We start from the raw sequence: 12078 nt of genomic DNA on the forward strand, positions 1-12078 counted from the left end.
AAAATACAAATATCCAACTCGACTGACTCGTGTTAGAAGCAGCTGACTCGTCACGGAAAAAATGCTCTACCAACCACAGAGAATGAGATGATATCTCCAGGTTTGAACCTTTATACTCCAAGATCCATCAGCCGAAGTTCATTAATGGACCGTGCCAAACATAGCCACGATTGCATGCAGTCCCAAATCCTAGTTATACATGCAAATCACACGCAATGGGCTCCACAATTCACTTGCAGACGTGACTCACAGCATAGCTAGGATCTACAACTGTATCGAACCGTGGCTGCCCTTGGGAAATCCTTCGGGGATAGCCTCCTGCAATTCGATATTCGCACCATTAATATTAATCACATACTCCATAAACTATCGTTAACCAAAATCTAAGACAAGAATTTCTCGGTGTGAAGACCCCAAAGTTATAACAACATTCACTTAGATAAGCACTGTGATCCCCAGATGGAACCTTAACACCTTTTTTTTTAAGCAATAAAAGAAAAAACTATCGTGCTTTGGAACAACATCAGTGAGCAATAATGAGGTCGATCCCTCAAAAGCGTTGCTGTCTGTTAGTGCCTGGACTTCTTTGTGCTGCAAGAGGGGCATTTGTACTGCTTGATACTTTCTGCTTTTGCAGGTGTTATCTTCACACATTTTCCATGGTACCATCGTTCACAGATGTCACAACCAATCCAAAACTCATCGGCATTGTAGTTCCCTGCACAGCTCCCACAAATGGTGTCTCCATGCTCGTCTTCATCCTCCACATAACTTAACTTGGAATTACTTCTCGCCTGTCCATCTATTGATCTCTGCAATATAATAGGTAGGTTAAAGATCCAAAACTAGTGAAACAAAACAAATGCATTTATGAGTTTAAATTTGATAATTAGAGACAAAACATTAAACATTTTCACCTTTGTGTTATTCCTGGACTTGCTGCCGCTTTCCGCACTAGGTTTGTCTTCTGCTGGTTTCCTCCCAGTTACAATTTCAAAGAGGGTGGGCAGATCATTTATCATGCTAAACAATCGCTTCCTGAGGGGGGAAAAGCACATAACCACTAAATAATGCTACTGTGAAATGTGAACATTGAAATCAAAGGTTCAATACATAAGCACACAACAAGGAAAAGGAAATCATATCAGAAACATAAAGTATTTAGTGTTGGACAACTTGTGCAAAACAAATTGAGACAGGTGCATGAAGAGAACGGGAACGCAAGATTATCAATCGATAATAGTTAACACAAGTCCATGTAGAAAACATCTAAAAGCTCTATCACAAGGTCCTCATTATACAGTATTCGGCTAATAAGATTATTCAAAACTACTAGCCATATGCTATTCTAGTAGTGGATGGAAATTCCAGCAAGCAGAACCCAAGATCTGGGTTATCATCAACGTCTGGGGGATCATAAAACAATTGCATTGCGGATACATGTGCACTCCCAAGGAGATCCAAATTGTCCAGTTTTAAGTTCACTTTATTGCAAATATTTCTATGATGGTATTTACATCCTATGCAGGTCAAGAACCCAAGATATCACTATTCTAACAAAGAGGTAAACTTGAACATGGAAAAGATAAGACAGGTGCAACCTGATTTAAATCTGCTGTTCACTTTGTGCCATGTATGCCTGCGATCATATTCATATCTAAATCCCAGGCAGGTCCCAAAGACCAGAGTAGCATTCTAATTCATTTGGGCCATAGTACAGTCAGGCACAATCCAACAAACTTCTGACCATTCCCAAGCACAAATATTAAAAAGAAGATACACTTAATTAACAAACTAACAAGCAATGCTGTTGAAGACATTAGAAGCCCAGCTCATTCCCTCTGATGTTTCATTAAAAAAAAAATCAAGGATAAAAAGAAGGAAACATTACACCTAAGTGCTTACAAGCACTGCTAGAGTGCTTCTCCATAATGGCAAAACTGCTAACTTTGAGACCAAAATATGAAAACAAGAAGCAGCAAACTCAAAAGGTCAAAATCCCCTCGCAAGCAATTAAGATTAATTCCATACCGAATGATGTGGAACATGTTGCGGATGAGTTTATAGACCAGATAAATAAGGCAAAGCCTACGAAGAACATCAAACACAATATCTGACAAAAAAAACCATAACTTTAGATATGATCATTGGACCAAGCTCAAATTTGATCAAGAGATTCAAGAGCACGGTTCTATAGGGGTCAGCTAGCCGAGGTCGGGATTGCCCTCAAATTAGGCGATGAAGTTATTGTTTTTGTTGTTTTAATTATTTTCCTAGTTGATTTCAGATTCTTATTGTTTTTCCAACTTAGCTTTAGATTCTTTTGGTTAGACCAGTTTTTACCTCTATATAAACAATTGGTGTGATGTTTTTTTTTTAGATGATTGAATTAAAAACTTTTCAGAATATATTAGAGTTTTTCTCTATTAATTTCTCTATAGTATAGGGCTATAACCTTGGACGTTTACTTGTTGAGAAACTTGGTTTCTATCTATGTTATACATATACTTTTCTCAAAACTACAAGTTAGTGGCATGGTGTGCCACATCACCATTCTACCATTCTTAATTGACCAATGCAACTAAAACAACAAACAGAGTGGTGAGAGAAAGCAATATCTAACAGAGATCAAGTATCATAATGTAAGGGATGAATATACTGGGAAAGTTGATACAGGACCTACATCCTTCCTCAAATTCACTTCACATCAATATTCCACAAGGCAACTATTCTACCACAACACATATAACTACAGGAGGTTTCACAATGCGACAAACCTTCAGTGAAGACAAGAAAACAAATTAAGTAGTTGAACAACAGGACTGTCTTTAGAAAAAGGAGTTAATTCTCAAGATTCAAATAATTCAAATATCATTTTGCTTCATTTAGTTAGTTTTTTTGACATCGCTGTAGGGGCCAGTTTTATTTCAACAAGCACAATGTATTGTTACCCTAACTAACCAAATGTCTTTTTTCTTCTACATCAACATAGAAAAATCCTCAACCATATGCCTATTCAAAAAGAAAAAATGCAGAAAACTTGAGAAGATACAGTCTTGGGGTACGTGAACAAGCTCACACACAAAAGAAAAACAGCATAGACCAATTCAATAGTAATCTTGTTTGTTGAAGATTAATGAGGGAAAACAAGTGAAATGAGAAATATTCGTCTCTTTACATTTACAAACACGTTTACTTTATCCTATCAAGTCACCTTTTCATCTATTACATTCCTCTTAACAACATAAACACGGGAAGCATGCCTTTTAGATAAGGTGATTTTAGTTAACCACATGAATATTACTTTTTCCTGCTGTGTCTAAAACTGCAATTTCTATTTTAAATATGATAACAATGTTCATGAACTTAAGAAAGCTACCATTCAAACTACTCTATGTGATCAAAATGCATTTACAGGTTCAAAATGTTGTCTTTTCACCTAACTGTAAAAAGTTGTTGAATTCTGATAAAAAGCAACATTACACAGCAATGCTACTGAGCTAGCTGAGATGTCTGTGAAGTCCAGAATGATTGCGCATTTTATTTATTTAGAAATATAACTTTCAGCAAAAGAAAATTTCTTGCCATCCTCTCAAAAGCACCAATCATGTAGCGTAACAGAACATTTCCTTTAACTGAGTTTTCTTAAAACTCTCTCACAAGCACCATTTAAGTGTTCATGGAGTGCAACACAATATTTCTTCACACCATTTCATGTCTTAAAAAATATTAGCTTCCCATAATTTTGTTTCTTTTATACCCTTGCCCAAAAAATTCTTGGCAACTATGAATAGTTGACTTTTTCACATAAATTATACAAAACATAATTCATGAATCAGAATACCAAGTTAAGTTAACAAATAAAGCAATTGGCATCACATGAAAATCAGTGCAAGTACAAATGGAACCTCTGAAATGCAGCGCATTAAGAACCTAAGATTCCACCACCTATTTGTGAACAAATGTAAGCAGGAATCAAGAAACAAAATTAGAATGAACATCGTACCTGTCGTTGCGATTAAGTCGTGCACCAAAGTAGAATGCCATGGAAAGCAACCAACAGTCACTATGGACAGCCACAAGAGAGAGCCAATCTTTACGACTCATCCCATCCCTGGCAAAATTAATGCCCAAAGCAGGCTCAGGGAGCTCCGGGGGAACTTCCTCAGCTGGCAGAGTCACCTCCCAGGACTCAGTTGGATGTCCATACAAGCACAAATTTTCTTTTTCTAAAATCCATTGTACAAGGTCAATTTCCTTTGGTTAAAACAAACATAAATGAAAAATCCAAGAAAAAATCACAAATAATGAAAATATTAATAACAACAACAGTAGAATCCTAAAAGGAAAGGAAACTAAAAAATTCTTGAATTTATTTTGTTTTGTTTGTTAGGTCAACGTTGAGCTTAAAAGAGAAAGCGAGAAACAAACCTGGATCGCATTGAATGTAAACTTCATCGGCTTCTGACAAAGACAACAGCAGCAGCAACATCAGCACAGGTAAAAAGAAACCCACAATATAAACATGCATGCTAAGAACATTAATTTAATGAATTAAGAAATTTAGGGATTTGAAATCGGGATACCGATAGTGAGAGCACGAACGAGGGCAGAGCGACGAGCGCCGTAATCTTTGAAGATCTCTTCTACAGTGCGAGGGCTTGTGAGTATGGAAGCCATACATAAGTTAATTAATGATGTTAATTTGGTTATTGTTGATGGATAGGGTAATTTGGTAGGTTAGTGTCTGTACAGGAGAGTACCGATGGTAAAGGTTGTTGTTGTAGTCGTCTTTTGCATCGAGACCGAGGGTGAGAGAAGAATGAGAAAGAGGAGGTTTTTATGTCTTTTGGGTTTGTGTGAGTTTTGGCAGGCCAGGATTTCTTTTTTCACTTCGGGCTGGTTTTGGTGAAAATGGACTATCTAGACGTTTTGTTCTATTGGGCCGTATTATTAGAACCTGGACTCCCGACTTTCAAACCCATGGGTTTAATTTGGTGTTCCTTTTTATTGGATCGGTTAACAGGTATTCTTGCGAGTATTTGAATGTCAATCTCTGAAAGTGGCTCTAAACTGCAGGCAAGCAAGCAGTGGTTGATGCTAGCATGCGATCTAGGATGTCGATAAAATAAGATTTTATTGGTATATTTTTATAAAAAAAATACTTGATTAAGAAAAAATATATATAGATATAATGTTTTTGAAATTTTTGGTGTATTGAGCTTGTATGCGTCCGCATATTATGCTTGCTTCTGACATAATAAATCTAATTAAATCCAAACCCAACCATGATTGGCTTGACGATGTGCCAAGCCTTGACGCTATGGATCCAGTGCTAACCAAACCCAGCTACGATTAGATTGGACAATGTATCAAGCCTTGAGAATATTTTTATGTAAAATCATAAATAAATTATTTCTCAAAAAATAAGCTTAATTTATCAAGTTTATACTCCACCAAAATCATTAGGTATATTAAAGTCTTTCATGATTAGTCATGTTATCATTTTTTAGTTGGATAAAATGAATGAAATAAAACTCACAATACAATTCAAAATATTACAAAGATGAAATTCACTTTAGTTTTTCATCTACACAAAAGAACAAAACTCATAGACTATAATTACACTACGAAATTTTCAAAACAAAGATTCACAATTTTTATTCTTGACTGCATATATATATTGACAGCATCTCTCTCCTGACGGGGTTCCTTGAAGGCCATTCAGGAGTTATGCATGTTAATTATTTTTTTAAAATAATAGATTTTTTTTCATTTAATAATTATACGTGTTAATTATTTAAAAATTTCTTAATAATAATATTCTTTTCAATTCACATTATGCTAAAAATAAATTCTTAATTATATAATTACTTAAGTTTTTATTTAAATTTTGAAAAGCATTCTTCATTTCATAATTTATTTATTTATTATTTTTCAATGTAACTTTATAAAAAAATATTTTATCTAATAAATTGTAATTTACTTTGGTTAATTCATTTTTTTATTGATATATATTAGGAAAAATTCATAATATACTTTAGTTAGTTAATTTTATTAAATTTTCTGGACCAGCGGATAAATAAAGTTTTATAATAAAAAAATATAAGGGAAATTTTAAAAATATACACGTGTAAAAGAAATTGGAATAGATAGAGAAAAAAAGAAGCAGATCCGGGCTTGGAACCACTCCTAGGTGTGCTCGGATTGGGACGCACCTTGGGCAAGAAAGATTAGCGGAGACAATGCGTGTTCGGCGCTCATCTCCTCTCACGAGTGTATCCCACCGAAAAAATTGCTTTTTTGGCTAGTTTTGAAAAAAAAATATTATTTATATCTCCAGAACATGTCCTTCTTATACTCTTTTTTGGAGATACCTAAATTGGCTCAATTTCTGACTCGAACACAGGTGAAATTTAGTTTTCGTTCTCGTCCCTCCCTCCCTCCCTCCCTCTGCTATTAAACAGATTTTTATCCCAATATTCTGTCCTTTTTGTCTTGAAACAGCAAGCCAACACATTTACACAATTGAAGTTGCATTCAAGAATCTTGAACAAAAAGTTCCTATGTAGGTTAGTATCTGCTAAGATACCACAAACCTAGTCGGAAATCAAAAATATTGTACAACAGCTGTAGGAATCAAAGCAATGAAGACATGTAACTATGTATTTAACAAGCAGGTGACACATCACCAAAGCACTACATGCAGATTATAATTAATACACAATTACACGTACCTAGCCTGCAAAACCCGCTAGAATTGATGGGATTAAGAGGATAAACATGAGCTACTTGATCCTAAATGCTAAATTACACATTAAAAAACACAGGAATTGCCCTTTTTGAAGGCATCAGCTGATTATAATTTTTGTTGGAAGGTGATCTCCTGACACGCGCTCTTCTACAAACAAGCCCTCGCAGGCAACAAGTTTCACAATGGAATTTGCTTTCAGTTTGTACCTTCTCAAAACTTCAACAAATCCCCAACCAAGAACTTGCTCCACCCAATCCTCAACCACTCCCTTCCGATCAGATAAATAGGCAGCTGCGAGTAACTGCTCCGTGACTTTTGGATCAATATCTAGCAAGCATTCCGAACCTACAATCTTGTGGAAGCACCCATTAAGTTCATTCAATATTCTTTCAGCAAGAGCATCAAAATCAAAAGGCTTGAAAAACACTCTTGCGTCAATTTTTTCAAGAAAATCTTGCAACCAAGCCTTGGAGTTGTCAGATGCATGATCAATATCAGAGCTTCCATCGTCAGTGTCTAGCACATCATTCTCTTCTGCAGGAAGGTTCAGATCTAGATTCCTAGCTGACGTCTTATGAACTCGTTTCACCATCTCTTTGATTTCTTGTCTGTCTAGATTTTGATTTGCCCCAACCAGCTTTCTTTTATTCAAAAAGATAGAACCAGAGACGCCTTTTCTCAGTGTGAATGGAGCAACCATTTTGCCTACTTCGTCATCAAGAGCTTGTTCAATTAATATCTTCACCGGCCAGTCCCTGACTCTTGATATTCTCTCCTCGGAATAGGTGGAGAACTCATTACTAGAAGAGCAAACTTTATCCTCCGTCAATGTTGAAGTTGTCACGAATATTGCATTGCTGATTCCAATTTCTCTCCCATGAGAATCTGCAAATTTACCAGTTTGAATAGCATGTGACAAGCTCTTTTGAGCCTGCACATCAGCCTTGTCTATATTTTCAAGAAACACAATAGACAAAGGTTTCTTGCACAGCTCCCCGGCAACAAAATCAACCACAGTCTTCCCCCTTAACTTTACAGTGTAGCCATTCACCTCTGGGTGGTCAAAGACCATGTGGGTATGGATCATCCCATCTTGAGCACTTAAATCTGCAGAAATAAAGTTCTCCCTGCTTCCATATATGATTTCTGCAAGGGCAGAAGCAATTTTCTTTTTCCCGCGCCTATCAGGTCCACAGAAACTGAACCATATATCCCCTCTGAGACTTGCCCCCTGTCGTTTCTCATTTCTTGCCTTGCAGCGAGCTATTGTTTGGCTAATAACGCGTATAGCTTCATCTTGCCAGCCAACTCTTTCAACGACAGCTCTAAAGAGCATCTTGGCATTGCTGAGATCAAACTGCCTGCCGTAGTCAGGAGAAGAAGATGATGATGATGATGGAGCCCAATGGTCAGACATACTCCCATGCACAACATCAACATTTGCTGAAAAGGAACCTGATCGGTCCCGTGGAAGCTCCATGTGGTTTTGATTTACAGTTTTCTTCAGTTCATTACTAGTAGGGACGGAACTTATTCTCAAGCCCAAATCTGTGGTCACAGAAGTCATGGATGTTGGAGATGCTTGACTGCCATCAACCGTGCTCGAATTGGAGAAATTATGTGGAGAACTGCGGCCACCAGACTCAAGATCTTCTTCTTTTGAAGGTTTTTCCCGTTGCTTGGATAGAATACAATCACTCTTAGCCTCAGAAACAATAGGAAGAGGAAAACCTAATTGCTTTCTCGGTGTCTTTTGTATGTCAGAGGGAATGCATGAATTTACATTCACACATCTGCTTCCATTTGGCAGTGCACTTGTATTTTTGCTTCTAGGATTTTCAGTATTTTCCTTTTTGTCTTCAACCAGCTGAAAGCCCGCAACAGTTGGAAACTGAGGGAGATGAGTGTTTAACCCAGGTGGCTGGGTGTGATGAAGACGCTGACATATATTGTCCCATTTCCTTTGCAGACCTGCGACTTTGGCGCTCAATACCGTTCCATCATCTCTGGTCTGCACTGAAAGGGTACAAACTGGTGTTTACATGGACATGGAAAAAATTCATCATAATTTAATGCAGTGTGTTAAATCAAATGTGCTATGACAATATCCCTTCCATTTGTCCTGCAAGAAAGAATTGCTAGCCAGTTCTTGTCCAAAACACAAAGTACCGTATGAAGCATACCATAAGCTTGCACCGAAAGCATAGAATTAGTTAAGTTTATGGTTCCTAACAAGGAAGTTGGGCTTACAATTATTAGGCCCCCTGAGATCAGATCATACCTGTTGAAATTATAGACATTATGTTGATGCATAAATTCTATTTCCAATAAGGCCAGACGAGAGTAAGGTTAACTAAATATGATGTGCCTTGTAGCTATTCAGAGGTGTACAGCCACAATATATTACATTTAAACACTTGAACCACATTATAGTCAACTCCAGTTCAAGTAAGGAAGCGTATCATATTTGGAAGATAAAAACGATACACACCTTCGCATCCAGTCCCTTGTTAGTGCCGATTTCAGCCATCTGCAGCCAAGAAGGCAAGCTAGATTGGTAATGGTCTGCTACTGAGCCGACAAATCCTCCCTTTGAAACAGAAAGTATTTCTTGTTTGCACTTCTCATTGCATAGATGACAAAGGGGTATACATTGGTATGGGGTATTTAAAGGGCCATTCAAGTCAGAAGGTGTGGAGAAGAACCCGCCAAATGGAACAAATGACTCCATCAAGCTGCAATTACAGCAGGAAAAACATGAAAATGTGAGAATAGTAGGCAAGAAATGATTGAAGGTTAGAATGAAACATATACACATGCATACAGCCTACATAAGGAAGGTCCACATGCTCTCACACAAAGGACTTAAAAATGATGGGTTTTTTTTAGGTTTTTTAAAATACAAGACCTTCGGGATGAACTATTATTAGAGATTTCACCCAAACGAGAGACTGAATTAAATAAATCGCTATGTACATACTTCAAATTATATAAATCTAATATAAAGACTTTATATTTTGAGTTAACAATATAACTTTTTTGTGATGGTTTTAAATTTGAATAAAATAAAATTAACATTCTACGGTTAAGTTATCTTAAATACAAAATATTAAGATTTTTTATTTTTTTATAAAAAATAGTTGTAATCATGATGTATTGTTTATTTTTCCGGTGGAAAAATTCTTCTTCTTTTAAATAAATAAACACGTTTTATTTTTTTCATTAGAAAAGAAAAACTGTCTATAAAAACTAATTCTAAATTCAAAAACCATTTTTTTTTTTTAAAAAAAAAAGACTTGCAAGCATGCATGCATGTCTATAAAAACTTTAAAAAAACACCAGAGTACCAAAATGCAAGAAACATCACTTTACCTTGACCTGGGGTAAGATTCAGCCATGGAAGAAGTCGGGAGAGAAGTGATAGGCAAGAGCTGCAAATCCCAATCCTTTTCAGTGGAAGGAAATCTTCCAACAAACTTGGAATAGTTCTCATAACTCGCCGCACCGATAAGCCACACCCTCCCTCCATATAACTGCAACAGCTTGGTCAGTTTCTCAATAACATAACTAGCTGCATCACCCAAACCATTATTATCACTGTCGTCACTAACAAATGCCTTCAAGTCACCAAAATTCACCAGCAACCCAGGTCCCAAATGCCTCTCCGCAAACCGACCCAACTCCTCAAACCTCAAATCCACTCTCTTTTTATCAAAATCCTCACTTGTAATAAACTTGTTAACATAGCTTTCAATGCAAATAACACTTAACCCACGTAACTCCACAGGCAAGATATTCTCTTTTCTTTTCTCTACTATCTCACTAAAAATTGCAAGTGTATCGTAAGCACTTGAACCTACAAGCAGAGGATTCCTCCCTCTGCTGCTCGCTAAAACTTCACCAATCCTCCGACAATTAACATCCCTATTAGTAGTACTATGACTGCTGCTGTTGTTATTATTAAGGAACGACCCGCCCGAAAATGGAAAACTAAAAACACCGCTCCGACCCGGACACGAGTATAACGAATCCGGATCTTCACTCGATAATATATTGCATAAAAACAAGGGCGGGCCTCTGAAACGTGAGGATGGGAATTTAAAAACCTGAGGCAACGGTCTAACAATAGCCAACTTGATTTCCGAGCTCCGAAATCCCGCTTCACCGAAAACCCGGCTCACAACCGGATCATCCAAAATCGATAGAATCAGGTTCTGAAGCTCCACTTTAATACACGAAATCGAAGAAGACGATTGCTGCTGCTGTTGAATTTGATGATACAAATTGAAATTTTCCGGCTGTCTCCTCTGGTTCGCTTGCGAACGCTTAATAGCAGCCATGAGCGAGTTCGAAACAGGAGGTGAGTCATCACCGAGTTGACTCGTCGGCACTCGGTCGAGTGACACCCCGAGGCAGAGCTCGAGCGCTTTGAATTGGAGTCGCGGTGAGTACGCAGAGTTCCTCGCACGCGCACACGCTTCACGTAGAGGTGACGAAGGGAGTGATAACAGAGCCGAGACGGCATGAAGCGACGTGGTCTGGCCATGTCCTCTTCGGCGGGCGACGTTCACTGCCTCGTCGAGAGCGTGAGCTGCTTCTTCAGTTAAGCATTGCCTTGCTGTGGTTACCGGCGTCGGCATGGCCGGTGAAATCTGTAAGAAATAGTTACAAGGTGAACAAAAATTTGTGACGTCTATTTTATATATATATTGTGTTGTTTTGTATATTTTCTATAGATTAGAAGAGAAAGATAAAGAAAGTAGGCTTATAAAGAAAGAAACGAGAATGAATAAGTTCGGTGTTTTGGTAAAGGGTGTTAAAAACTTAAATATGATGGTATGATGATGATGACGACGACGATGATGTTGGTGGTGGAGGAGGAACCGAGGTGGTGGAGGTGGAGGGGAGAAGTGGAGCCCAGTAAGAGAAAGAGAGGGGTGGGGAGCATAGATTCTATATATCTAAATATCTTTCTGTTTCTGTGTTTATCGGAGGAGGGAGAGAGTTTGTGTGTTTGTTTGATAACATCAAGCTAGCTAGCTACGCGGAGATAGAAAGAGATGCTGTGTCCACTTAAGTTTGAGTGGACCAACAGTGACAGTCAACGTCACTGTCTGCTTACGTGTAATTGTTTGGTGCCATGGTGGGGTTTTTTTTCCCCGTAAAGAGTGAGAAGGGAGTCATTGAGTTTTCAAAAAAGTGCTGATAGTAAGTTGACTCGGTGATGAGTTAGATCACCAGCTTGACTCGAGTCGAATGTTTGGGTTATAATATACGATTAGACTAGGTAATAAAACCCGCCAGCTGCTTCGGTCGAGTTCCTT

At 37.7% G+C, this 12078-nt stretch overlaps 2 protein-coding genes across 2 annotated transcripts; both read right to left on the reverse strand.

Moving 5' to 3' along the window:
* Positions 1–340: 340 nt before the first annotated feature.
* Positions 341–4829, reverse strand: LOC133705857 (PHD finger protein ALFIN-LIKE 2-like). Its single transcript, XM_062131262.1, has 5 exons — positions 4587–4829; positions 4432–4464; positions 4007–4229; positions 918–1038; positions 341–812 (listed from the first exon to the last, which is right to left on the reverse strand). The coding sequence occupies exons 1-5, from the start codon at positions 4678–4680 to the stop codon at positions 570–572; spliced, it is 714 nt and encodes a 237-aa protein (XP_061987246.1). The 5' UTR covers positions 4681–4829; the 3' UTR covers positions 341–569.
* Positions 4830–6635: 1806 nt separating this feature from the next.
* On the reverse strand, positions 6636–11789 carry LOC133705577 (protein SMAX1-LIKE 8). Its single transcript, XM_062130862.1, has 3 exons — positions 10127–11789; positions 9246–9489; positions 6636–8765 (listed from the first exon to the last, which is right to left on the reverse strand). The coding sequence occupies exons 1-3, from the start codon at positions 11392–11394 to the stop codon at positions 6852–6854; spliced, it is 3426 nt and encodes a 1141-aa protein (XP_061986846.1). The 5' UTR covers positions 11395–11789; the 3' UTR covers positions 6636–6851.
* Positions 11790–12078: the final 289 nt, after the last annotated feature.

Source organism: Populus nigra, chromosome 10 (genome assembly GCF_951802175.1).
Source record: "Populus nigra chromosome 10, ddPopNigr1.1, whole genome shotgun sequence".
Taxonomy (NCBI): domain Eukaryota; kingdom Viridiplantae; phylum Streptophyta; class Magnoliopsida; order Malpighiales; family Salicaceae; genus Populus; species Populus nigra.

Coding starts and splice junctions, on each gene's coding strand:
- LOC133705857 (XM_062131262.1), bottom strand. CDS start 4,680: ATGGCTTCCATACTCACAAGCCCTCGCACTGTAGAAGAGATCTTCAAA. Junction 1,039..4,006: donor CGACTTAATCGCAACGACAG/GTACGATGTTCA, acceptor TTCCCCCCTCAG/GAAGCGATTGTTTAGCATGA. Junction 813..917: donor AGTCCAGGAATAACACAAAG/GTGAAAATGTTT, acceptor ATTATATTGCAG/AGATCAATAGATGGACAGGC.
- LOC133705577 (XM_062130862.1), bottom strand. CDS start 11,394: ATGCCGACGCCGGTAACCACAGCAAGGCAATGCTTAACTGAAGAAGCA. Junction 9,490..10,126: donor GAATCTTACCCCAGGTCAAG/GTAAAGTGATGT, acceptor CTGTAATTGCAG/CTTGATGGAGTCATTTGTTC. Junction 8,766..9,245: donor ACAAGGGACTGGATGCGAAG/GTGTGTATCGTT, acceptor CTTTCAGTGCAG/ACCAGAGATGATGGAACGGT.